A 26,629-nucleotide genomic window follows, 5' to 3' on the forward strand; every position below is an offset into this window, starting at 1 on the left:
TAAATGACATAGTTTCGAGTAAACTCTGGACTATATCCCTTCAGGACACTTGGATTGCAGTGGACGAGCAGAATGGAGGAATGTTGCAAGGTTTTTGTGTAGTTTTATGGACTTTTTGTGTTGGGTGCTATTGAGTCTCATATAAGGATTTCATTGGACTACGAACCCCTCTCCCGGGTCTCCAGATGCACTTTGAGGAATAAAAACTTTCTCCGGAGTATTCATCAGCATGAGGGTGAGTCAATAATGACTGAATTTAATTTTTTGGTGAACTATTCCTTTAAGTTCTGTTTTGGCTTCCACCTCCTGACAAAGACAACTGGTTTACGTGCGACTGCTAATCTGTCTGCTGATAGAGACACATCACATACTATTACCAGTGCAGCAGCATTGTGTATTGTCATTGTGATCCAGTGTCCATAGATGGAGAGAGAGCAAGAGATTAGGAGAGAGAGGCACAATTCATCTGTCCTTCAGTTTATAAATAACGATGACAATAATAATAGTCGACAAATTACTGTATATTGGAGTTGGGGTGCTATGTGGCACAGTGGGTAGAGCAGGCGGCCATGCAGAGGCTACAGTCTTCGCTGCAGTCTGCCCCGGTTTGAATCCCGAATTGGTGGTCCTTTCCCCCTCTCTCTGCCTGCCCATTTTCTGTGTCTCTCAACTATACTGTCAAATAAAGGCAAAAAAGCCCCAAAATATACTTAAAAAAGAGTTATAAATAATAATAATCCAATAAGTCAACTCATGAATAATTCAAGATTTTCCCAGCACGACTCCCATCATACCTTTTCTGATCTAAAGAGAACATGTAACCGTGTGCACTCTGAAAAATCATGTTCTCTCAGGTGCTAACAATTCTCTATCACCATAATGTACACACAACATCCACCCGCATCAATTTCAGGCAGAGGTCATTCATGCTTAGGAAGCGTGAAGAAATCTCAAGTCCATATTCTAAGAGGGTTTGAGGATGTTTATCCTGGTTAAACATCTATGATTGGAAAGAGTGAGCTGCAGTGTGTGTATGACATCAGTGTTTCCCACTTTGACTGAGTCATGACTCTGAGAAAACGTTTGACGCAAATTGCACCAAGATGGTTCAAAGGATTCTGGTTTTCAAAGACATGATACCCACTATGTTCTTTAGTTGGCTCATACATCATGCATCACCACTGCACCAATAATCACAGTCTATCTTGGCATGGCTTACTGGCAGAGAAAGGACCAACAGAATATACTGTATGCATACATTTATGCATGTGTGTGCATTAGCGAGCTGAGGTGAGAAAAGAAACAAATTCAAAAGGGTGCTAATCTGCTGTGCCTGTCCTTGAACAGCCTCCCTCGCAATCTGAACATTTAACACACAGTTCACGGCTTGGATACTGTCAGTCATCTGGAGTGATACTACATAGCTCAAGTGTTACTAAACAGAGATGTGTTTTAGAGCTGGGGAGTGCCTAGAGGGAGGTGTGAAAGAGGAGGATGTGCTGGAGTTTATCAATGTGAGCGCTGCGCAAAAGAAAAAACCCTGGAACCCTCCCCTGTGAGTGACAGACACCACAAAAGCCTCAGCTTCATCTCTGAAATACAGGCTTGTTCTCGCTCTAGTTTGGACTGAAATTTATGTATTTTTGCTCTGAAAAGTACCGGTACTTGGTGATGTGTGTGTTTACAAGTGAACAAGTATCCTGGTTACAATCAGGATTTTAGAAATCTGGATTTGTGTCATCCACTTAACTGCTGGTTAAACAAAAACTATCAAGGTAAATGTTGTATGATGAGCTGAAGAGCAATGAGGGGAGCATGTGTCTTAGGCCCTGTTTACACGACATCGCTCGCGGATGAAAACGGCAAAATATTTAATCGGATGTGCCTTTCGTTTAGACGGTGACAGCGTTTTGGGGGCTTGAAAACGCAAAAAAGTGAAACCACTCTCCACAGTGGAAATCTTAAAAACGCTCCGCCGTTGCGTCCCCGTGTAAAGGGTGAAAACGCAAAAGTCTGCTCTGATTGCTATGACCTGTGAAGGCGTACAGCCTTCCGGAAATCAAGAAGAAGAAGAACAGGAAACAATTCTGGGTTGTACACAGGCGTGCACACTTGGGGGTGTTGTGTGTTGTGCGCCTGGCGTGCATACAACATTGAATTCCACAGACTTTTGCGTCACCGTATGCATGCCGATTTCCACCCCAAAAACGCTTGTCTAAATGCAAAATAAAAAGTGAGAAAGAACGCAACGCCACTTTTGCGTTTTCTGTTCAGATGGTTTCCATGTAAACGTGGCCTCAATGCAGATAATTTCTCACTGACAGCTGAATAGTGGCCCAATCATGTAGATAGGGATATGAATAACCATGATGTGATGTTCTTATACTCACCCGCTCCTAAATAGCAAAACATGCATGATAATGTGCATGTTAACACATTCATCATGTCTGCTCTGAGAGTAATATTAATAGATTTGGCAAAACTCCAAGAGGCTGTCACTGCATTGTTATATGTGTAATAATGAATGTGTTTTCGATACACATTGCAAGGTAAAGTTAAGACGTCAATCTTAAGATGCAGGATCTTACACAAAAACGCAGAACATCCTGTTTGTTGGGTGTGAAATACGTTTGACAGATAAGTAAAACACCTGTTCACACAGCACTTTCATATATTGCTGTGTGTCAGCTATAAATCAATACTCATAACTGTGTTACTTTACAACCACTACAGTTTATTACCTATAATATTTATCTTAAAGGAGACATATTATGCCCCCTTTCCACAAATTAAAGTAGTCCCCAGGTGTCTTAAAGACATATCTGTGACATGCTTTGGTCAAAATACCCCAAGGATCAAACATCACAGCTCTTTTCATCCTCTCAAAACAGCCTATAGTTCCGAACAGCTGGTTTCAGTGCCTGTCCCTTTAAATGCAAATTAACCACTGTTTGCCCTGCCCTGCCCCTTCTACCGGTCCCAGGTAGGGGTGGTATTATGCAAATTCGAAACCTAGTTACATCACTGGAAGACAACTGAGGGAACAGCTCGTAAAACCACGTGGATTTCAACCTAGGGAGCCTGGACATCACTGATTTGTTTGTCAATTATCACATTTTGGGGGCCGGAAGGCAAGACAAACACCTAAATGTATGTTAAAGAGCCTTCAAAAAGTGATATTTCCATAATATGCCCCCTTTAAGATTAAATAAAAAACACTACACCTTCATAAATGCAGATAAAGGGAGGGTTGGATATCCTATGGAGCATTTGTTACTAAATTGTTTGAAATCCTCTTCACACTCCGATTGCAACCAATTAATTGAATGCTTTTTCACAAAAATGAAAAAAGTCAGTCACCTGGTCCTGTGGGATGGACAATCCTGTAAAAACAGCATCCAATCATCATGACAACCACTTTCAAGTCAATTGGATCGTGATGTGTCAATCAAACTGCCGTCTCTGTCCCTCCCTCCCTCCTCTGCGAGTACCGCTCTTCATGCACTAATCATGTGCACGATCAGAGTCTTTAACGACTTACGGCCGCGGAAGAGACAACAGTGACCCAATGTACCACACTGGAGTCTGGTAGGTGGCAACGTAGCTCTAAGCTGGATGCTGGGTGGTTTATTATGATGTTAGGTGTTTTCTTTCATGTGAATGAGCCATGAGAAAAAGCTGGAGGAAAGTTGGTGATGCTGCGCAGTGACATGCGACGTGGATTCAAAGAGAAGTCTGAGGAAAAGGGCTTGGACTTTTGAATTTTCTATTTTCAAAATATGGTCTGCTCGAACCGTTTTTTCCAGGATCTCCAACCCTTCCTTTAAATTAGAAAATGTACTCTTCTTCATCCTCTTGCTAATTCATATGTCTTTGAACTGTCAATCGTGGTTGTTTGAACAGATTTTTAGTTTCAGTTTTGAGCTAAGTTTCAAAAATGGCCTAGAGGGAGATTTTTAGACGTATATCCCTCAAAAAATATGTTTACGCACAAAGCCAAAAAATATGTTTACGCACAAAGCCAGAAACATGTGATTAACACAATCAGTTTGCAGAAAAAAACAAAGACTCAATCAGACACAGAGAAAAAAGACAAGAACAACGATTTCACCTAATGTGAAACTGAAGTAAAACATACATCATTTTAGTATAGTTACTGAAATTCTGGTTGACTCTGAACTTAATTTACCGGAACTAGAGACATCATAAAGAGGCTCCAGACAGGACTGTATAGCACAAAATAGTTTACAGAATGACTCAGAATAAAACATAAAGGAAACACTGAGCACAAAACAATTACTTCGATTTATGATTTGTAAAATTGTTATCGCTTTATATACACTTATCACTTATAATGATGGTAATAAATGAAGCTCCGTGAAGTTGGTTATCTGGTTCTGTGATAAAATACATATTTTATCTGATTATTTATATTTTCACTTCTCTGTAACTGGTGGAATCACTTGCTGAAATCCGCATGTACGCATGGTCATAGGAATGTGTGAGGTGTGCGCATTCTCATGACACATGCTGTGTTTTTAAATACCAAGTCATGTGTGTCACGTATGGATGGTCTTTGTGCGTGCACATCATTCAAACATCTCGCCCCAGGTGTCTGGTGTTTGGAAAGTGTTGACATTTCAGTTGAATCAAAAATCTGGAGTCTCCTGCAATTTTGGAACCGCCGCTGCCTGCATCTGAGCTCTCAGTTTTCAGTGCTGCAAGGCTAGACGACAGAAAGCGACGTTGCTGTTTGAGGCTCCAGATGCTGTCATCGCTGTCTGACTGCAGAGGGACGCACCCTGTCTTCATCCCTGGTGTCACAGATGGATGCAAAACTGCAAAGGCTGCTCATACGGTTTCATACATTCTGTGCTTTAGTCACATTAAGGACAAGAAAGCATCAATAGCAGCGAAGATTTCTGTCTGAGAGAATATCAGTATGTCTTCCATATTTAAATGAAAATGTGACGTTTAAGCCATTTCCTATTTTTCTTTATATTAGAATGGATGGAGAGCCATTACAATAATACCACATTAATGCCGTGGACATGATAAAGTGACTGATGGGCTACAAGAACAACAGATGATGAACTGACGTGCTGAAATAATACGCCACTCAGTCTCCCTCCTGCTTTAATAACAGCATCCACGGCATGATGAACCTAAACGGAGCAGACAAACGCCACAGTGCAAAACCACAAGAGCCACATGGTGCATTCAATGGCCTCATCTCCATACGGGATAAAAGGAACAAAGGTGGCCTAAGTACCCCTTAGAAATCCATTTGAAGCATATATTTCTGCTCTGACTGTCTGAAACACACACACACACGCGCACACACTAATACACGCATCTGTCTGCGTGCTTTGGATCCTCTTAGTCAGACAGGCTGCAGAGCTTTACGCCAGCCTAAAGCATCTGACTCACATCACAGTCAGCCCAGGATCTGTGACAGAGGAGTCAAAAACAGACTGTAAACCATCAAGGTGGAAAAGGTGAGAAATGAAGAGATTACATGAGTCTGCCCGAGCGTCCAGATGCAGAAATCAAAGTTCAAGGCTGGGATTTTGAATTGATGGCTCAACAGGTTCAAACGGAAGCTTCGACAGAATGGAGGCGGTGGCTTCCTCTTACCTGTGGTGCACTATGTACGTGATGATGGAGGCGAAGAGGCAGAGCAACATGACCGCCGTGCAGGCATACACGACCGGGTGCAAAAACTCCCCAGGGTAAGGGGGGAAAGACAGCACCTTCTTCAGATCCTGAGGCAAGAAAAAAAAAAGAGAGAGAGAGGAGAAGCGGACATCAGACAAGTCATCATCAACACAGAATCATAAAAATCATCAGTGAGCAAAAGAGCTATGGCTGCACAGAGACAGAGTTTCCAACAATCCACCCAAAGACAAAGATGATGAGCTCTCCATATGCACAGGCTGAGCACAGTGCCCCGACGACATATACAAGCAAAATACAAATGAAAGTCAAGGAAATGTCTTGGAGTCAGAGCGCTGTCCAAATCAGCATAAAAGAGTAACAACTCTGTCGAGTGAATACCCCCCCCCCCCTCCCTCTTGCATTTACATTTTGCATTTCAGGCGTTTAGCTGACACTCTTAGCCGGAGCGCCTGAATGCAACAATAGCATAAGCCTCCTAGTCTGCCAAAATAAAAGGCAAAACAAAAATGGATAGGAGCCAAGCAAAAAAAGGGGGGAAAAAAAGGAAAAGCAAACAAAGTTAAGTCGCTTTTAGTGGCTCTAAAAGACACATTGTTAACAAAGGCTCATTAAGCCCTTATCAACATCACAGTCGATTTGCTTTGTAATTTATTCTACATGGAGCCTGCAACACCAACACTTCTCCCTGCTCGCACAGCTCACGATGTGACAGCTACAGCTTCAAAGTCTCAGAGCACACACACAACTTTTTAATACTTTATTCTATCACTGTATCTGTGGGCCTGCGTGATGAGAGAATAAAAACAAGCTATTGTTAAATCAGTTCTCGTGCACTTGACTGACCCCGCCCCCCTCCCCTCCCCTCCCCCCCCGTCCTGCGCCACAGGCAGGTGTAGAGCCCGCCGTGACGTCACGGTTTCGCCTCCATCATGTTGACGCTGCTAAATAAAGCGCACCTTATCTCCATAACCCCGGCAGCTCAGTGTGAGTTTGTGTCTGTGAGAGTGATCCGCATACACGCTGTCTGACTCCATCATTGTCTCGCTGAGTAGCCGAGTGGGATATTCTCTCTCTCTCTCCGTGTTTATCCAAAGGCTGATGGGCCTGTCGGGGGGCCTGCGAGGGGTCGTGACCTTCAGCTGAGCATTTATAAGCACAGTTGTAAAGTAGTGGCCTGTGAGCTGGAATGAAACATTTTGGGAGCAGGACACTGGGGAGACGTAGAGCAACAGACTGTGTGTAGAGACACTGGTCTTTGTTTTTAGAGGTTAAAGTAAGCATGTTGTGCCATTTCACTTGGACCTGATCGACTCTCTTCTTAAATTTGGTTAGCATTTCTTTGCTGTTTAACCACATATTTATTTACTGTTAACTTTAAATATCCATCCATCCATCCATCCATCCATCCATCCATCCATCCATCCATCAAACACGGACTATTGGCCATAATCATCCTTTAGGTCTGGAGACTTTTTTTTTTTTTTTTTAGCTCACCACAGAGTGAGATGCAGGTTGCTAGTCTTCACAGATCTAACACACACACATACACACAGTAGCCTATACACATGTAAAACAATCACACAGTCTGACACCTCATCTCATGAAAATGATAATCATAAAGAAAAGTTTATCAAGTCTGTCAGGATCTGGATTGCCTAACATCACAGTGGGCACTAGAGGAAGAGCAATACTCAGAATACAATTTGGGAAGGTGGTGAGGCAAAACTGTGATTCATGAATAAAATAGTGTGTCTGCTGTAATGCAAGCTGCAACTGTCAGCATAGCCAAGTAAGATGTTCACATCGTTTTACAAGCGTCTCTTGTATTTGTATTGGGAAAGGCTTTTTGCCAAAACCAACCAATCTGTTAATGGAGTTGATGTTAGCTTATTTAGCTTATACAGCTGATAGACATCTGCCAGTGATGGAAAAAATGGGCTGAAATCAAAGCTTCTTTTTTTCAGAGAGGTAGACCTGTCTGTCACCTCTATCACTGTAAACCCTACAGTAGGTGAGAATGGACAGATGTAGCAGGTACACAGCTGTTGGCAAAGGGTCATTCACCGAACCTTTCTACTATGAGGGAAAACTGGAGCAACCAGAGGAAACCAACACAGGTACTAAAAGAAAATACAAACTCACACAGAATGATATCAACTACTTTTACCAGCCATCGGCTAACTGTGGTGCTAAACAGAGCAAGTATGGAGGAGTTATCTGAGATTCTTGCTGAGAACAGCTGCTTGCTGCAGCTGGAAACAAGCCTGGAGAGAGTGATGAGATGGAATCAAAACACTCCGTGGCTGTAGAAGTAAAAAATGAAGTTGAAAAACACTAAAGAAGACCACAGAGCTGACATGAACTGCAGAGTGAGGTGATACTGTTCTGTAGGTTATTCGTGCAAATGAATTTCACACAGTAAATTGCTTGTTTTAGCCAATTGAATTGATGATCCATACTGTATGTCCATTGGATATACAGTACCAGTGTTGCTGGATCTGTCAGAAGTTTTGGAAAACTTCTGTTTTCCAGTTGTTACTGAAATGTACGCTGTGAAATGTCTTTGTCTCTGAAATCAAATAACAAATAAGAACTAAGATAAAAATGAATCTTAAAGGATCATAGGGCAGGATTTGTGAGAAAATACCGGAAAATACCCATGCGTTTTACGTTTTTTAAATAATAATGGGTGAGGAAGCGTTCAAAACCAAAAAGAACGAGCCCACCCGCGTATCTCTCGATTGCCCTGAACGGGGTCTTTTGCTGCAAAATGCGCTGCAATTCAGGGGGTGAATTTCGCGCCCTGGCCGGCGGACCTGACGTCAGCGCGTCCACGACTGCCTTCGAATGGATCAATGGAATGGAGACATGAAGAGGGCAACCGCGGCAGAGCGACTGATATAGTAACAGAGTGGCGACACTCCCTGTTATATCAATCGCTCTGAACCACGGTGGATCCAAATTACTGAAATTACGACCAAATTACGACCCAGCACAACTGAAAGCCCTGTTAACCCCCCCCCCCCCGCCGCCACTCTCTCTCCCCCTCCCTTCACACACGCACACAGCAGCAGGCAGGTCACTAACTTACACACCCTCTCCCTCATCACTACTGTCTTATTATTAGCCGTTAGCCGCAGCTAGCGGTTAAAAGCCGACGTTATAACTTTAACAACGTTATCAGGCAGGTGGACAAACGTCCTCTTTTGCCCGGACACGTCCACTTTTCACGTCCTGGCCGGCGTGTCCGCGACTCGTCCGTTTTTTTTAATTTATGAAATCATGAATATGTCCGGTCGGTGTTTATTGGTTTTCATGGGACCGCGGACCCTGACAGATGCGGTCCGACACCCGGACCCGACACGTTAATTCTCGGTACCGGCCTGTAGGAGTAGGAGCCCATACAGATCCATGCAGAGGAGCTCAGAGGAACAGACAAGCAGCCTCTTGCTGCAGCACAGTGAAGGTGTGTGTGTGTGTGTGTGTGTGTGTGTGTGTGTGTGTGTGTGTGTGTGTGTGTGTGTGTCTGTCTGTCTGTCTGTCTGTCTGTGAGAGAGAGAACCTACAGTAAAATACCCCCCCTCCCTACCCAGATAGGAAAGACTGTAAAGAGTAAAGTAAACAGTGAAAAGTCTGTGCGCGCTCCCGTGCCGGTGGCTTCCCTGGTTGCTGTAGTTACGCGCAGCGGCCGTCGCGTCACTGGCCGTTCTCATTAATCCTGCCCTATGATCCTTTAAATCATGAACGTAATCAGAATGTTTGACTCATCCAGCAGCCGAACAAACCTGTGGCTTCTTTCTTTAGGCAACTTCAGAATGCTGTTGCAGAGCCTCCCACAGATGTATTACTTTACTTTGACAAGGTCTAAGTCTGGAGACTGTTGGTATTTCATTGGATGAGGCCATGTCTGGTACTTTTGTTCCCAAGTTCTGGGTCATTATCAGTCTGTCTCCGTCCTTTTCTCAGCTTCCATATAGGAAGACCTAGATCAACTTCTTACAGTACAGTATGGCCCTAATAATGAATCAGAGGACACAGTAAAACTGCCTCTGAATGGATACAGGGTTTTTAAGCCATCAACCTGCAGCAACTGTTTGCTTCAATGCTTCACTAAGATCATTTCCCCCTTCCATGAAAATGACCTGTTTTCTGTGGAATTTACAGGATTTTCCACTTTTTAAAGACCTAAATTGGGCAGTTTATAAGTTGCCTTGTACTATAAAAGGTCATTAACTGACCTCTTAAATTACAATCAAACCTGGAAAAACATGGGCGTTTTTAAACTGTTGACCAGGGTTATACCTATGAATTACCAAGAAGAACATGCAACCTTCTCAAGAAAAGACCCCAGGCTTCCGACAAGTTTGAACCCAGAACCTTTTTTGCAGTGAGGCCACAGCGCTGCTGACTGCACCTTGCCTTTGGCTACTAGAGCAGCTACAACTATAATATCTCAGAATAGCTGTTCTTGCCAAATTGAAAAGTGGTGGAATTTCTTTTTTTAATGATCAATCTTTCAGAAATACAGACAGTTATGACTGTTCAGCTTGTAACCTGGTGAGTCAGTCAAAAAAAAAACAAGAGGAAGGGGAAGAGGGAGAGCTGCAGTTAAACCTGAGCAAGCAAATACACCATCTTTTGAGAAGAGAAAGAAAGAAAGAAAGAAAGAAAGACAGAAAGAAAGAAAGAAAGAAAGAAAGAAAGAAAGAAAGAAAGAAAGAAAGAAAGAAAGAGCATGGGTCTTGTGGAGGAAAAGAAAACATGACCAACACCTTCCAACAGTGTAAACAGCTTCACATGATTTCGCTGTTACAGATTTAGAGGGAATTATTACGTTTATATTTGTCCTCGCAGCGGTGTCAGAAAAGGACAATGGAAGCTGGTGTTAATTACAGCTCAATGAATTGATGTAGCTGAAAAAAAAAATCACAGCCTGAAGCATCAGCAAGAAATCCTGCTGAAATGAAGCTTTTAAGTCAGTAAGCTGATTTATATACTTAAAGAGCAAGCAGCACTCCATAGGAGTTCAGATCGTGAAAAATTACCCCACACACAAACATCAACTTGAGTAAAGGTCAAAGAGAAAACATTTCAGAGGGAATCATTGATAAAAACTAAATCGTGCTCAGACATATTGAACAGCTAAATGTGATGCTAAAGCGCCACACGCTGAGTGACGGCAGCTACAGTTAAATGGCTTTAGGTGTGAGGGAGGAAGTCAAACGCTCTCATGAGACGTATTATCATCATCACTGGGCTTATAATGTTGCCTCTCGCCTCCAGAGTCTTTAACCGTTTCTCACCCCAACAAATAAAGCTCGCCGGCCCACAGCTGTACGCTGAGCTGCTTTTCTCAAAATCCAGAAGACGTCATGCATCTTGGAAGTGTTTCCTCACAAAACCTTGTGTGTGCCCCGCCGCATTAGCACTAAAATGTGGTGTATTGGCAAGTAGTATACAAGTGTACAGCAAATTTGAGTACTGCTGCTAGTTTTAGGGGGAAAAAAAACATAAAAGCAGCTTTTAGAAATTGAATTTCTCAGGATTTAGTGAATGTTTATTTTTTTATTCACACCACTGTCTACAACGTTTTCACTTTTTTAGCTCCTGCACCCCTGTCAAACTCTGCATGGTGAGAAAGTACAGTCCATTAACACCAAAGTCAAAAATTAAGTAATTTCAGCATGCTTGTGGGCATTTTTGAAGATACTTAACTTGTTAACATTTTCACTGAGTATGAGCTCAATACTTGAGACGCATTTGTGTTGGCTAGTTTTATGCAAATTAGATACTGATAAAAAGCCCTGCGAAGGACAGAATGCTCTGTTCCCACTTCTCAGCTGCACCAAGTCAGGCTAACGTCTCCATTCTGGCTGAGCTGTCGATAGTGGAGCTAAAAAAGAAAAAGATCAGGTACGACTGAAGCTGCAGAGGCAGGGAAGATCTTCATACTGTATCAGAACAGCAGGGCAGCACATTCACACACAGAGCCTACTGAGGTCTGGATTTACTGCTGTAGGAGATATTAGCACTTTCACTGCTGGGTCAATCTGCTATTTTCAGTTACCTGCAAAGAACAGACACTTTGCTACCAGAAAGGCAGAGCCTGTATTATAACCAGTGTTTAAAACACACAGTTTCTTATGTGAATGAATGATTGAGGGAAATTCATTCATGTTCTATTCAGTTTCTGAGTTTTTGCCTTTCACACAGCACTTTATTCATGACACTAGAACTGAAACACCGCTTTCACTAATAAATCAATCAACTTATCAATTCTAGACCAATGATATTTAGAATTTAGATGAAAACAAGCAGCGTGAACATGTCACATACAATATGTTTGGACTTGTGATCTGCATTTACATAACAATTAATTAATGCACTGAAAAAATGATTAATTCTAAAGAAATCATTTTAAGCTGTTTTAAGATAGGATGTTGAAGCAGAGGTTATGTAGAAGATATTCTGGACTGTATTTCTGACTTTGTCCATTTATCACAGTAAAAGCTCAAAGATTTTCAAGGCCTGACACTGTTGGTCACCTTTAGGACAAAATTGTAAGAACCTATTTTCAATGAATCAGATATAATAATCTTCTTTAGTCCCTGTGGGTCTAAAAATACACATGTCTTATCTGTGTGTTTAGATGTGACTGTGTTATGACTCACACTACAATCACTAACTTCCTGTTGTTTCTAGACCACCGTCATCCACCATCTCTCCTCCACCCCATGACCCCCTGAACAGGAAGTCTTCACAACCTTTGTTTTCTACCAGAGAAATGTATTTTTAACACATAATCACCAGAAAAACCTTTGACTGAGAAATGTGTGCACAATAAAAATCACTAACACTGAATCCATGCAACATTATTAGAGTCAAATATTTCAAGCAGAAGCGCTGGTGAATGAGCAGCTCCCAGACCAGCCAAAGAAGGACAGCGGTAGCCTGGAGGTGTGGGGAAACACAGGCTCGCTGGGAGAACCAGTCCAGCTGAAAGTGAATGATTAACCACTCGTCCTTTACAACTACATATTGTAGATACCCATATGCAAAAGGTGCTGAATAACTGCTTGGTGGCCAGCAGTGAAGGAATGGCCGTTTTATGGGGCGACGTACATTACAGCAGCATTGTGGGTAGAGACTGAGAAGGGCAAAGCTGGAATGGAGCATGCATTCTCAGCAGAAGCTTTTCCTCGGACAAGTAAAGGTTAAAAAATGACCTTACAGCAGACAGAGCTGCATAAGAGAGGAGGAGGAGGAGGAGGGGAAAAAAGGGAGGAAGGATGAATGGAGTCTGTCCCTTTCAGCAGATGGATTGACCCAAAGGAAAAAAAAGCGAGACGGACGACTGTGTGCCTTGAACAAATTGTTCATATGGCTCCTAGAAGCAGTGTTGATGCTTCTGGGGGTGATGTGGGGCAAACTGCTGCAGCACAGAGGAGGAGAAGACTCCAGTGGGATGAATGCACAATTCATACACTGAGCACTGACTCAATGCACTACAGCGTTTCACCACAGCTGTTATCATCCAGTCATTAATCATTGGCTTTAAAGCTTGTGCAGATTCCCAGACTTTTACAGTCTGCTACATTTGAGCGTTACATTGACTCCTGCATGTTCGGGTCCACATCTCAGCGTGCCGTGCAACAGATCGAGACCGTAAAGTTGCAGCTCCCTTGTTGACCTGGCTGTCATGATGACTGATAGGCCATTGGCGTAGCTCGCAGTCTGCTCTGAGCGACCCTTCCCTGTTGTACTAGAAGGATGTCAGCTGGGGACGAGAGCAGCCAACTTCAAATGTGATTCCTCCACTCCAGTTATTATCATTATTGCTATCGTATTACATCACAGCACCGTGGCCACTTTATTACAGTGTCTGTGCGGCAGAGAGATGTGACCAAACCCCTCTGACAGTGCAATTCATTACAGCCAGGCAACAATATTACCATACAGGGCAGCTTAGTTTAGCCTATTCTGGATTAGAACTGGCATGTTACGTCTAAACATGCCTCCATTGTCCCGTTGCCTCGGCAGCTAAACAGTCCCCCAATCCCCTGTTTGTGTTGTAGTTACAACTTTAATCCAGGATCCACCCTCCCCATGCCAAAATCAGATTACCAGAGTCAATTAAACTTGATCCATAATCTCAGCGCACAGGCACAGTGGATGCAAGGTTATCAGGCCCTGCAAAAAAAAAAATGGGACAAATACACTGCTGATGTGAGAGGACTTAACAGGCTCAGTGTCTTGTTTTAGCTCAGCGATCGGTTATGATGATGAACTGCGCAACCTGCATCATGCAAATATTTCCCGGGCTCTTGCAAATTTAATGCATTTTGTGTTTTAATTGATGCCGTTGAAACCGAAGAATCTGTGAGCCAATCTGTGACATATGTCCTCACAAATGTGCTCCTTTCCCCCTGTTGTAATCACATCGGTGCACGCAAGAATGCACAAACATTGTGGGTGAGAGGAGAAGAGAAAGGGAGTGAGAGAAAAACAAAATTAAAATCCTCTAGTGAACAGCCTGCGGGCTCCCGGCTCCCAGCTCCCATCCAGCACTGTATTTTATCATCCTTGAGTGGCTGTGCGAAGGCTGGAACAGAACCGGAGTGAGTGTGCAAATCAAACCCACTCTGGCTCGCCCCGCACACCTCTGGATAACAGAGAGCGACAGGACGGTGGCAGGACAGAATAACCTCCGGACTCGACGACAGTCAGGGGGGAAAAAAAAAACGGTCATGCGCCATTAATGCAGGTCATCGATGTTTCAGCGGTACCTTGTGGCTGTCACTCAGCCCGTAGCTTTGAGATACGGTCCGCGCTCGTAATCAGCACCTCGGCCCCCGCCGAATGTTCAACAGCGGAGGCAAACAAGGCCCCGCCGTGAAACGAGTAATCAAATCACGTGGAATAAAGTGCACATCCATCAAATCAACAAGCGTGAGCTGATGAGGAAGCTCGCGCGCCCACATGAAAAAGATGAAGCTTCTCGAGAAGAGCACCATCATTTGAGGCTCAGCCACATCAGTCGTGTTGTATTTATCTCCTCAAACATCAAGGGGGCATTGTTTCATTAGCATTAATTTCTCTAGAGCCTCAGATTAGAAGTGTTGTATTTAGCTTAAGGCTATTCAAATTCCTATACAGAAATTATTGTAATCGCTGTTCTGTGGAGATATTTAAAGCGTGACTATCAAATAAATGAGCCTTGTGCACTGCTCAACCTTGCAAACAGAGTACAAGCTCATAATTCACTGTAGGCAAACGCCGCTCTACAACTGGAACAAAGAGACGTGAATACTCAAGTCTGCTATGAACAGAATGAATCAATATGAACAAATGTGAAAGCAGGGAGAAGATTGCTTTTTAATATAGGGCAGAGACACTGGAATGACTCTCATCTCTTTCTTTCCCTAGCTTTTATTTATCTGGGGAAGATTTGCTGAGCATGATACCTCCTCTCGCACTCGTGCAGTTAAACACACAGCTGCAGGGAGCTGACCACAGGCTGCCTGGTGCTGACTGAGTGGCTCAACTGCCACCACTGGGCATTTAAGTGCTTTTCTCAAAGGCTCCCTGACACACTGACATGTTTCCTGTACTGTCGTGCCAGCTTTCTGGAGCATTTTTTTTTTTATCAGATGTGTGCACCCAGGGCTGAACTAGAAATCAATCACATCTCATGGTTGGGTTGAGCTTTTAATGTTTGCATGTAACTGAGAAGTTTCAACCTGATCAATGTTAAAAACCTGAGGAGACAACACCTCATTGCTTTCCTCAACCTGCGCATCAAGGCCGTGCTCCACATTGGTGCACTCAACACAGTCAATATTCATTACTCTATAGTTTGTCTGTCATTGACCTGGTGAAAGACCCCCCCACCCCAATCAGAAATATTGTCAGGTCCCATGTTTTGCTCAAGGACATGTCAACATTACAAATTAAACAGTGACCAGTTTCATGTCAAATCATGGTAGAAATGTCAGATAGTACTAGCATTAAAACTAGAATCACCACTATAGCCGTGGTTAATTACTGTGGTCAATTACATAAAAGGCAGTTACAGCACAGATCCCAAGATTTTTCAGCGTATTAAAAAATTTTTCATCAAAGTTAGTGGGTATGGGTAGGTTCTTAAAAGCAAGTAAGGGCATCAACAAAACTAAAGAGAGGGCTATATCCCAGTGGCTGAAAACAATAATAACAAATAGATTATTATCCTACATTAGCTTTTCTCTTGTTCACAGAGTGGATGTGAAGGCAGCCAACCCATGCTTATTCTGTGACAAATATGTATTAGACGTGTTATTGCCTTATGAAATGCAAACAGTCACTTAGGCTACGTTCATATTGCAGTTCAGTGACCTGAATCTGATTTCTTCGCCCAAATAAAACCCATATCCGATGTGCTTTTTTGACAGTGTGAACAGCACAAGTCGCATTGAATCTGACATGTTCAAATCAGATTCAGGTCACTTTCGAATGTGGTACTGAATCAGATTCAGATCCGATTGCGGCTGGCGTCGTTGTTATTGATCTTTTGCGAATGCGGGTCAGTTTGGAACCATAAACCGTTCACACTGGAATTAGGCCACATTTTAGATGGTAATGTGAACAGCCAAACAAAAAAATCAAATCTGATCAAAAAATCTCCAATTGAGCATTAAGGCTTGCAGTGTGAATGTAATCTTAGGAAAGTGACTGTTGAGTGAACATTTTTAGCACATGTTAACTAACTACACTGTGATATCACGATCAAAACCGCTGTCCTGTGATGGATTCACAACCTGTCCTTCCTGTGTCCATCAAACAGCAAACTTACAGTGGTGGATGTGGAAACGACAAAGGCATCTGCAGACAGCGAACACTTCCTTTTAGATACAAATAGCTAATTAGGATGTTTTTTTTTTTTCAATTATAATTTCAAAATAATACACTGTCATAATTAATGCATTATGTACTTAATTAGTTTGTAGTATGGAATTGGCACACAGTAACAGCCCACTCGCAATCACAGAGTGGTCTTACTGCTCCCGAGAAAATGATCTTATCTTCTACTTGAGTGAAGACAGCAGCTTCCAGAGGGCGTGTTGACTAGACAATAACCAAGGTTTCATTTGAGGGAAGTTACTTTGAGAATTCACATTAATTAGCTCCTGCTGATACAATCTATCATCTTAACAGACTAAATGAGAAGTCTGCTACCTGAATGGCTTTTATACACGGTTCACTGTTAAAAAGTATCAAATTGTAGGAAGTGAGATTTACATGTATTTTGAATTATAAAGCAGATCTACTGTAGCTGCTACCACTATTAAAACTACAGTATATGTGCTTCTTCTGTGTAGAAATTCACACAGAAACTGTCAGTTATGCTGTAAGAGAATCAGGACACAATTTTGTCATGTCATAATTATACAGAAACACAACCCAGCAGCAACTGGTCCCACCTTCCAACCTTGTAAGAATGTATTCCTCAGAGTTTTAACCTGAAGTCTGCTAATTAAAAAATCAATCTCTCTTAAGAACTCTTTTTAGCGTTTAGTTTGACCTCTGCAATAATCTTCTAGAGGATTAAAAGAAAACAAGATCAAAGGACCGATGTTTTACACTTTTTCTGTTTTCGAGTATGATATCAACAAAATATTTGTGATTTCGAGCTCCTCCAAGGCTGGAAAGATGCCCAGCAGGTGGGCTGGGCTTGGGCATGGCTGAGGGTGGTGACTGCTTTGTGCAAAGTTACACAATTCCTGATGGCTCATTTTAAGGCCCAGTTTCTGTGAGACTGTGCACTTTGCTACTTTCACAGTATTAATGACCAAATGAACATCTCACTTAATACAATATGGAAACGTAAAAGCAGATTAATTTGATCTCACTGTTGAAGTTCAAGTTGATGTTGTTTTATGAACTACACTTGGAAGTAAAAACCAGCTATTTCAGTGGCTGTGTGTATACATCTCTACCTCTCTTCTGATTGGCTAACACCAACCTGTTGTTACTAGAGCAGCAGAGAGAAGCAAGAGAGAGATGTACAACTACACTGAGATGGGTTTTGTTTGTTTGTACCTTCATACCTAAAATCTTATCATAGACCTACACTTTAATTTGAAATATGGGACCTTTAATAAAAATGATTGTTAAAAGAGAGATATTTGCCTGTTTAGCTTAGCAAATTTGTTTTTTGTTTTTTTATCAACCTGGAACTGAATCCAAAAAGGGAACAAGCTATGAGAACCCAACCCCACTTTCATGTTGAGACTTTTCATTGCAAACACTGGATTCTAGCCACAGCGCTGCTCCTCAATACTGAGTCTGCGAGTGAGAGAATCAATGAAAATAAATCTGAAAAACAATAATCATAAAACGTAGAACAAAGAGGCTAGAATAAGACTAACCTCTTGAACATGGTAGGTCTTTTTTTTTTTCAAAAAAAAGGTAATGCATTAGCAAGCCCTGAAGCTGCGCTCGGCTCGCCAACATGTCTTTCATCGCTTTTCCCGTGTGCGTGTGCGCGTATGAGAGGGAGAGAAGGAGAGAGAGGTGGTTGGTAGGTGTTGTCTGAGAAGGGTGACTCATCTCTTCCAATCGCGACACACTATGTGGCTCTGTGTGTGCTCAAATACACACACATGCACTCACATTGAGGGGAACAGACACAGACGCCCCCACACACACACGCACACACACTCGCAGAAACACCTCAGCCCCTCTTACACACACTGCTCACGCTCTGTTCTCGGCTCAGGAGACGGCGTGCTGTTCAGCACGCAGAGCGGGAGCATACATTACATCGGTCCACACCTTATTCCCCTGCAGGTCGATACCTTGTACCAAAACATGCAGTTTTTCTCCTGTAACAATGGAACATAATGCAAACAGCTCCTCTTACAGAAGGCACCGCTATCTGGCAATAGAGGTCTCAGCGGGTAAATAAGCTTATGTTTGTCTGCGTGGTGCTTAACTGGTGTATTTACAGAGCCCTCACACATACACACACACACACACACACATCTGTTGCTGTCCACCATTTTCATGTTCTCTCTCTTTCTCCAGACCTATAACGGCTCTTCTAGTGCACACTACATAAAAAGCAACGGTAACATTGAGCACTTGATGGCTCTGTTTTCATCACCACTGAAACCACATATTTACTGCAGCTTTTAGAACAGAAATCATGAGGTGAGGTGAGTTGCCCCTGCTTTCCTGAAAAGAGCAGCTTTTAAAGAAATGAACAGCCTTGTTGTGATGTTGTTTTCAGGGCTGTCAGGGAGTGTAACCAGTGCTGGACTGTTGCTGCCATGTTCTCTAACTGTGGCGGCATTTAGCCCCCTGAGACTGTGCTGCTGAGAGAGGAAGGAGGAGGAGGAGGAGGGTGAGGGATGCTCTCGAATGAATGCAGCCAGCCATGCAAAGAATAAATACATGAAGAATATGTTATGTGGTGCATCTAACGGAAAACAGCTTGTAGCAGGGACAACAATGAGAAGCAGCGATAAGGAGATGAAGAGTGATAGCGTTTTGTCAACGAACACCGTGGAGACAGAGGGAGGGGAGAAGGACAGATAGGTAAATTATTACCCCTTCAGCCCAGGGAGCTACAGTGTGTCTGACTCAGATCTCTCCCTCAGTGTCTTTCCCCACATCCCTCCATCCCCCCCCTCTACCCGACCGCAATGCAATTTTCCTCCATTTTTGATTACAGATTGCTTGCTGTGATCTCAGCCCAGTTCCATTTTACCATCTGACAGTTGTGCTATCTGTGCCATTTAGACCTAAGTGGACGCTCCATCTCCTTCGCCGCCAATTTACATGTTTGCATCTCGTTACAGCCATTTGTAAGGCAAAGGCAAAGTGTCAGGACAGGGAGAGAGGAGGGCTTTCCAGACACACATATTAGTTTTCACCTTTGATACCAGAGCGCATCACTCACCCGTGCGGAATGGGATTTTAGAAGGAGAGAAAAAAAAAAAAGAAGAACCACCCATTTTTGAAAGAGCTGAAAGTTGAAACAGACCGATACAAAGGTCTGTCTGCGGCTGGGTAATTCACTCAGACATACATGCTGCTGCTTCACCTGCTCTGACACTCTCACGAACACATGTGACAACGGAACACACACACACACGCTCAAACTAAGACAAATACACACGGAAAACACCCAAGGACACAATGCCACTCAACAACTGCAGATAAACCCAATGGGAAATGTTTTCCTTTTAAAAGAATCTCTATTGCCATCCATCATGCTAACGCTGCTGTGTTCTGCAGCACCGCGGGAAGGACCCGGGCTTCCTCCGTCTTTCAAACTACCCTGCTAATGCCCAAAAACTGCCCACTGACCCCACCCTGCTGGCACTCAGCTGGACTGGAGACACATCCTCAAAAAAAAAAGCTGATACTACATCTGTCGGATTTGCGATCTGATGCCCAGTTACAATCCTGTGATTGTCTGGTTTTACTGTTACAGTTTTATCAATCTTTAACAGGCATTTTTCCACTACAGCAGCTGTTGCACACCCAGCTGTCCAAGGAGGGGGGGGGGGGGTTCTTTGAATAGACTCTCCTGAGGTTTCTTCCATTTTTTTCCCCCACTTTATTTGCTCAGGTTGTTTGAGGAGTTATTCTTTGTTGCCGCCTTGGGTCTGTTACCGATACCGTGGGACACTGTGTGTGGTGTTGGGCTTTGCAAATAAATTTGACTCGAGTTGGCTTTTAGCACCTTGTCTGATATGTTACTGCAGTTTATCTTTCTTCCTTTTAAACACTTTTTTACTAATCCCTCCCATCCACCAGCCATTGTCAAGGGCCAGGTCATGGCCCTGAATGACAGCTAGAGCCCTGCTGATCTAACGCCGTTCCCTCGTGAGAAATGATCCAAGTAGCTGAAATATTCAGCTGCGAACCTGTTTCAAGGATGAGCCTGGCGTCATTCTACGTAGTTTCCCATCATTAACAAGTCTCTACTTCACTACCCTCTCTGTGGTGCTCACCCCCACAGACAATTTCATTCAAGTAGATATGAAAATCGTTTAAATCTGGTCACAAATGTATCGTTTCGCGAAGAAAAAAAACAAAAAAACAAGCGACTCCATAAAACACTCCCTTGAGTGTAGTTTCTGCAGTTTTTAACAAACATTGCTCAGACAGGAATAAAAATAAATATACACCAATGAGTACTTCCTGCAGCTGTGCAACTGTGTGTGTGGGATCAACTAAAATGAACTGGAGCCCACATTTATGGTAATGAAGTAACACGTCATCCACATTAATGTGATTTCAACAGTTTTTGGACAATAATTGGGGTTCGAGTATCCAGCTTTGGCCACGCAGTTCCTTTTTTTGTGTTTAAACTGCTCTGTCTGTAGAATTATCTTCTCTAAATATCACCAGGTGGTCTTCAGGTGGTCTTGAGAATAATTTACAATGTTGGGTCTAATCTAACTCATTCTGGGCAGCTTGACTATATCCAACATGAGGAGAAAAACAAAACTGCGACACCTCCGACTTAAGATCTCAAGGGCTCTTAAAAGACCTTGCCAGGAGATATACCCCTTCAACTGTCATGTTATCGCCCCCCCCTCAAATTACATAAGTCTCATTTTCTGCTGTCCTTATCTCCCTCCCAGGAGTGCACATGGGGGGGGACATTGCATCACTAGCTGCTCCCTAATTACAAGCTGAGCAACTAGCAGCATCAGCAGCAGCAGCAGCAGCTCCACACCCTTACAGTAGATGGAGAAAAGAGGAGCATCTGCAGGGCACGGCTGTGCTGCAGAGAAGAATGCACTTTTTACAAAGCGATAAAGACATGAGGGTCAAACATCAGAGGTCATAGTGATCATGGCTTGTTGTGGCAGGAAAGGCCATGGTGTATAATAAAGCGTTTGCAAGAGTTTAATTTTTCAAGTCTATTATGAAAATGACTGTCGCCTTTAACCCTCGGCCTTTTCTGTTTCTGTGGTGATATACTTTTGCTAATCAGGGCCTGGCAGCAGCAGCAGCACCAGCGAAATGGAGGGGCAGAGGCGGGCATTCTGGGAGCTGCCGTCTTGGCTGACAACAGAGGTGGACATGCAGACAGCAAGCCAGCCAGCCAAACATCCATCCAGTCAGCCAGCCACAGGGCTGGATCACTTTTTGCACTGCCCTATTAGAGAGAAAAATAAGCTCTTAATGTGTTTGTCTAGACTGCCCTTGCATTGTGCAAACGAGGCGCTGTCCGGTTCAGTTAAATGCACTGCACACACATATAGAAACCCAATAGAAAGCCAGTGACACAAACTCAAACAGAGGCAGAGAAAGACTGAGAAAGAAGAGAGATGGAGCGGCTGTTTACACGGCATGCCCTCATTTCTACCAAGCTGTCTCTGGGGTTCAGAGAGGGTCGCACACTCGACTAGGGAACAGCTGGTGAGACGGGGGGAGAGAGGGGGTAGAAGCTGGGGGAACATTTGAACATCGACAGTTTCAGATCAGATGCCATATTACTGTGTCAACAGGCCGTTTTTTTCTCTCCTTATTTACTGTTTGGTGGAGACTGTGTGTGCCGACAGTTTTCCAGGACATGAATCATGTATGTCAGATGGTCTCTGTCATATACAGAAGGACAAGCGGGACCTGTTTCGTTTTAATCATGTGTGACTAATCATAGCTGCAGCAGCAGATGTATGTGAGTCTGCACATTATCGCCATTAAAATAAATGGGGGAAAAAAAAGAAAAACTAATTTTCATCTCATCCAAGTGTTCATATCTCACTAATTGTCGGAGGAAAAGTGTGCCAAAATCATCAACTAAAAATCAAAATGCAACTGCATCATTATCTTTCATAAAGACCGCTTGTCAGCAAGGACAGTTTTACATTTCAAGCAAGCGGGTGCCTCTATAGCACAGCTCTGGCTGCCAATTAATCAGTGACAGCATATAAACAACATCAAAAATGTGAGACCAGAGAATAGCCCATTACCTTTCTGTACACACACACACACACACACACACACACACACACACACACACACACACACACACACACACACACACACACACACACACACACACACACACACACACACACACACACACACACACACACACACACACACACACACACACACATTAAGTGCAACAATCCCTTCTGCTGCGAGCAGCACTATTGTAATCTTTCATACACTTAGCTGAGAAGCATACACAATTTGAATAACAATAGGTTAAAGCAATGCAATTTGTATCCAGGCTAAAAGAGGGTTACACTTTGCATTAAAAATAGAGCAGCCACCACAGCGTGTTGAGAAAAGGGCCGACGGTAAGAATTGGCTATGCCAGGACAAAACTGTTGGTGACTGAGACAAACGGTGGTGTATGAGCTCTGAACTCTTTGGTCAGGGAGAAAACAATCTGCATCATGTGTCAGGTTACTGGCTGGGAGCCTTCTGCTCTGGGAGCGACTGCAGAACCTTTTCCCCCTTTCACACCAGAGCAACTCCACAGTCAGCAAACACTGAGAGGTTAAATCAGAACAGCAGCAACAGACAGTCTGCAGTGGCAGTGTGTGGTTTCAGAGAGCGCACATACACTCTCATGCACTCATTCAGTAATCATGCCTGACATCACATTCAAGTTAACACTTACAAATAGAACATGAGTGCATGTATTAAATTTTAACCTAAGCTAAACCTCAACTTGTGCAGTTAAGTTCACACAGAAGCAACACAAACTAAAGCCTCAGTGGACCTGGTGAAGAGGCTGCATGGCTGCATGGCTGCATGGCTGCATGGCTGCCTACTCGCGGGCGAAGGTGGATTAGTGCTCCAATGTTGGTGCAAGTGCAAGTCAGGTAAAGGGTTAGAGGTAGCTGATGCTAAGTCGGTTGAATTAGCTCAAGCCAAATAATTATGAAAAAGCTTAACACCAACACAAACACACGTTACGCCAAGTAAGTGTGTTTACTTTTAATTCAATCTGTGGTCTGCTGCAGCCACACATGATCGCAGTTCGACTTAATAGAAGGAAAACACTCATTTGCGTTCTTCATGAGAGGTAAACATAAAGATGGATGCCACTCTCTCAGACGAAGCTACAGTCAGCAAAATAAATTAGCCTAGCTTAGCATAAAGACTAAAAGCAGAAGTAAAGCGCTATTCTGGATCATTTGGACAACTCGAAAGGCAGTAAACCGACCCACCTGCCCCTCCACAGATCACTAGGTGGCAGGTTATATGTTGTTTGTTTAAGGTGTACCAAGAAGCATAAGGAAGACATGTTGGGGGAGGTTACGTGCCAGACTATTTCTTGGCTGGGAGCGGTGACTTCTTAGTCTGTCGTCACAGTGAGGTTGCCAATTTACTGCTCTTGGCCAAGACACAGTCTGGCACATAACCCACCGTAGAAATCACAACGTGTCGTTTCACTCTTCTGTTTTATTATTGCCCCAACAAACGAGATATAATGTGTTAATCAATGACTTTTACATGAGCTGGTGGGCAGATTTTATTACTTTTGGATGCATCTACGCTGCGTGTTTCCCTGTTTCTGGTCTTCATACTTAGCTAAGCTAAACTGCTCCGATATATATTTGTCAGATACACATGAGAATGGTATTGATTTTTTTCCCTCTAACAAATATGTGCTCCACAAAATACTGATATGGCTTCAAGCAAAATATCAGCAATTATCTTCCATCTCTGCAGCAGCATCCATGAGCTGTGAAAAGATCTTTATCTGAGCGAATCTTATTTATTATAGAAATATTTTAACACATCAGTACTGAGTACAGCCTCCTGCTCAGCCATGCTTCCTGTATGAGAGCGATTTGGTCCTCCAAGAGCTGCAAAGCTAAGAGGCTAAAAGGTGCATATTGTATGATGCCCCGCTCCTCTAACACAAATCTCCTATTTTAATCCACTATTATCCAACACACATCCACGGGGCATCAGCCCTCTGCTCCTCTATTGGTATCACAATCTGTCATCACCCCTTCCCTCTTCCCCTCCCACTACAATGCATATCAACAGAAAATGCCAACACAGTACTGTGAGTCGCGGATGCATATCTAAACAGGTCATCGTCATTATCGCTGTAAATCCATTCATCTCCTAAAACGCACACACACACGCCACCAGAATATGTCTCGGAGATAGAGAGGTCCAGGGTGTGAGGATGATGTTAACCCCGCTGCAGCCGGAGCCCGTTCGTGGGCGAACAATGAAAAGCGGCTTGTTGTCTCATTATGTCTGCCATGAGCACAGATGTGGACAAAGGACTAATGAGGACACAGCACTGTGGGAACAATATAAACTGAAAAAATAGACACTGGCAACAAAACGCTCCTTTTGAGCTACAGATGACTTTCAAAGTTGCTGGGGTGTATTTTTCTTCTTTTCTTTCAATTAGCAACACATGTCATGCACCAGTAACAGCATGTGTGTATTAGCCATAATTGCTGAACAAGAAATGTGGATTGAATTCACCGTAGTTAAGAGGATGTTTTTTTAAAGTTTTTTTTAGAATGTAATCACAATCAATTGGACTAAAGCACACAAGGTTTTCTAATTTTCATCCATTTATCCCTCATTTCCTCCATGTAACTAAATGATAGAGTTTCAGGCAGCGATAAAGATTTCTATTTTGAGATGCCTCCAAAACAAAGTAAAGCTGTGGTAATGTTTGTGAATGTGAAAAGCAGCTTGGTATGGTCTGTAAGAGGTTTAGAGGATGGGTGGAAGCTGTGTTTTACAGGTATTTTGTTCTTCTGTGTAGGAGACAGGGAGCTTGTGGTCAGCTCCAGCAGTCAGCAGTAATGTCACACTGGTATCCAGCGTGTAGAAGGCTCAGCCAATGAGAACTAATGTATCAAGATGGGATCCTGTCTTGGTTGATTTGGTTCAAGACAGAGCAGCGGCAGCAAAGACGAGTGAATTGTGGCCAGCGAGCGTGGTGATTTTCAAACAGCACACGCAGCGAACGCTTGTAAACCAAACACACAACTGCTCCTTTCAAACTGATGAATGCCACCTGTTCAAAAGAGGGTACACATCCATGAGATGTGATTAGTGGTTTAATCCGTGACGCCAATGCGCTTCATAAGCCCACCAGTTAAACCAGTGGACCATTGTCTGTTGCAACCCAAAAGCAGTAAATGATCATGTTCTGTTACAGGTGAGGCTCCAGTATCGGGTACTGTAGGACAGAGTCTCCATTAAAGTGACCCACATGACCACCACAATGCTGCTGCCACTGAGACATTTCCAAGCTGCTCAGAAATACCACACTGATGGAAATATTTTACGCTTGATTTCATTAACATATTCAAACCCAGGGCTCATACAGATTAAAGTTCTACAGTTCTTAAGTCTTTTCCTCTGTGGACAAACATCGGGCCTGGACCACTGGTGAATTTCTTTTAAAAAATTCCAAATTAAATTGGTGAATCACTTAAGAACAAATTCTGTTTGCATGAGTGGTTGTTGAATGAGGCCAAATCACTTGTTTTTACTGGTGTTAAATGAAAATGTTGTGAGTGACCATGACCGTGACTAAAATATATAAATATGAATTGAACATTTTCACATCAACACAGACTGTTCCAGTGGCGGAGAGTAACTCCACCACTGATATTTGACAGCTGTGATTACTAGTTATGTTTTTGATTGGCTTTTGCAATAGCATTTAAAGTACAACACACTGTTGCCTCTTTGACTTGCGATTTTGTTGGCGGCTCCAGCATCAACATCTTAGATGGATTCACTGAAATTACGGTTATAGTGCAAATAAAAGTATCCAGTTCACCTTATATTCCATGGGATTTCAGCCACATGCTTTAGAGCCTATTGTTAGCAGGACTTTGTCACATGAGATGGTCAGACCTGTAAACTAGTGATTAGTGGATGTCATAATACCACTCTGTTCAAGCTGGAAGCAGGTCAAGTAGGCAGGGCTACAAAA

At 43.1% G+C, this 26,629-nt stretch overlaps 1 protein-coding gene across 1 annotated transcript in view; it reads right to left on the reverse strand.

Annotated features, from left to right (window-relative positions):
• Positions 1-26,629, reverse strand: part of adgra1b (adhesion G protein-coupled receptor A1b) — a gene marked incomplete at both ends in the record, with an annotated part of 168,525 nt that overhangs the window by 24,962 nt on the left and 116,934 nt on the right. The window contains one exon of the mRNA XM_083987586.1: positions 5,638-5,765. Within this exon, the coding sequence (XP_083843712.1) occupies positions 5,638-5,765 (128 nt within the window). The remainder of the gene's footprint in view (positions 1-5,637; positions 5,766-26,629) is intronic.

The sequence above is a fragment of the Trachurus trachurus genome (assembly GCF_905171665.1).
Source record: "Trachurus trachurus genome assembly, chromosome: 15".
In the NCBI taxonomy this organism is placed as follows: domain Eukaryota; kingdom Metazoa; phylum Chordata; class Actinopteri; order Carangiformes; family Carangidae; genus Trachurus; species Trachurus trachurus.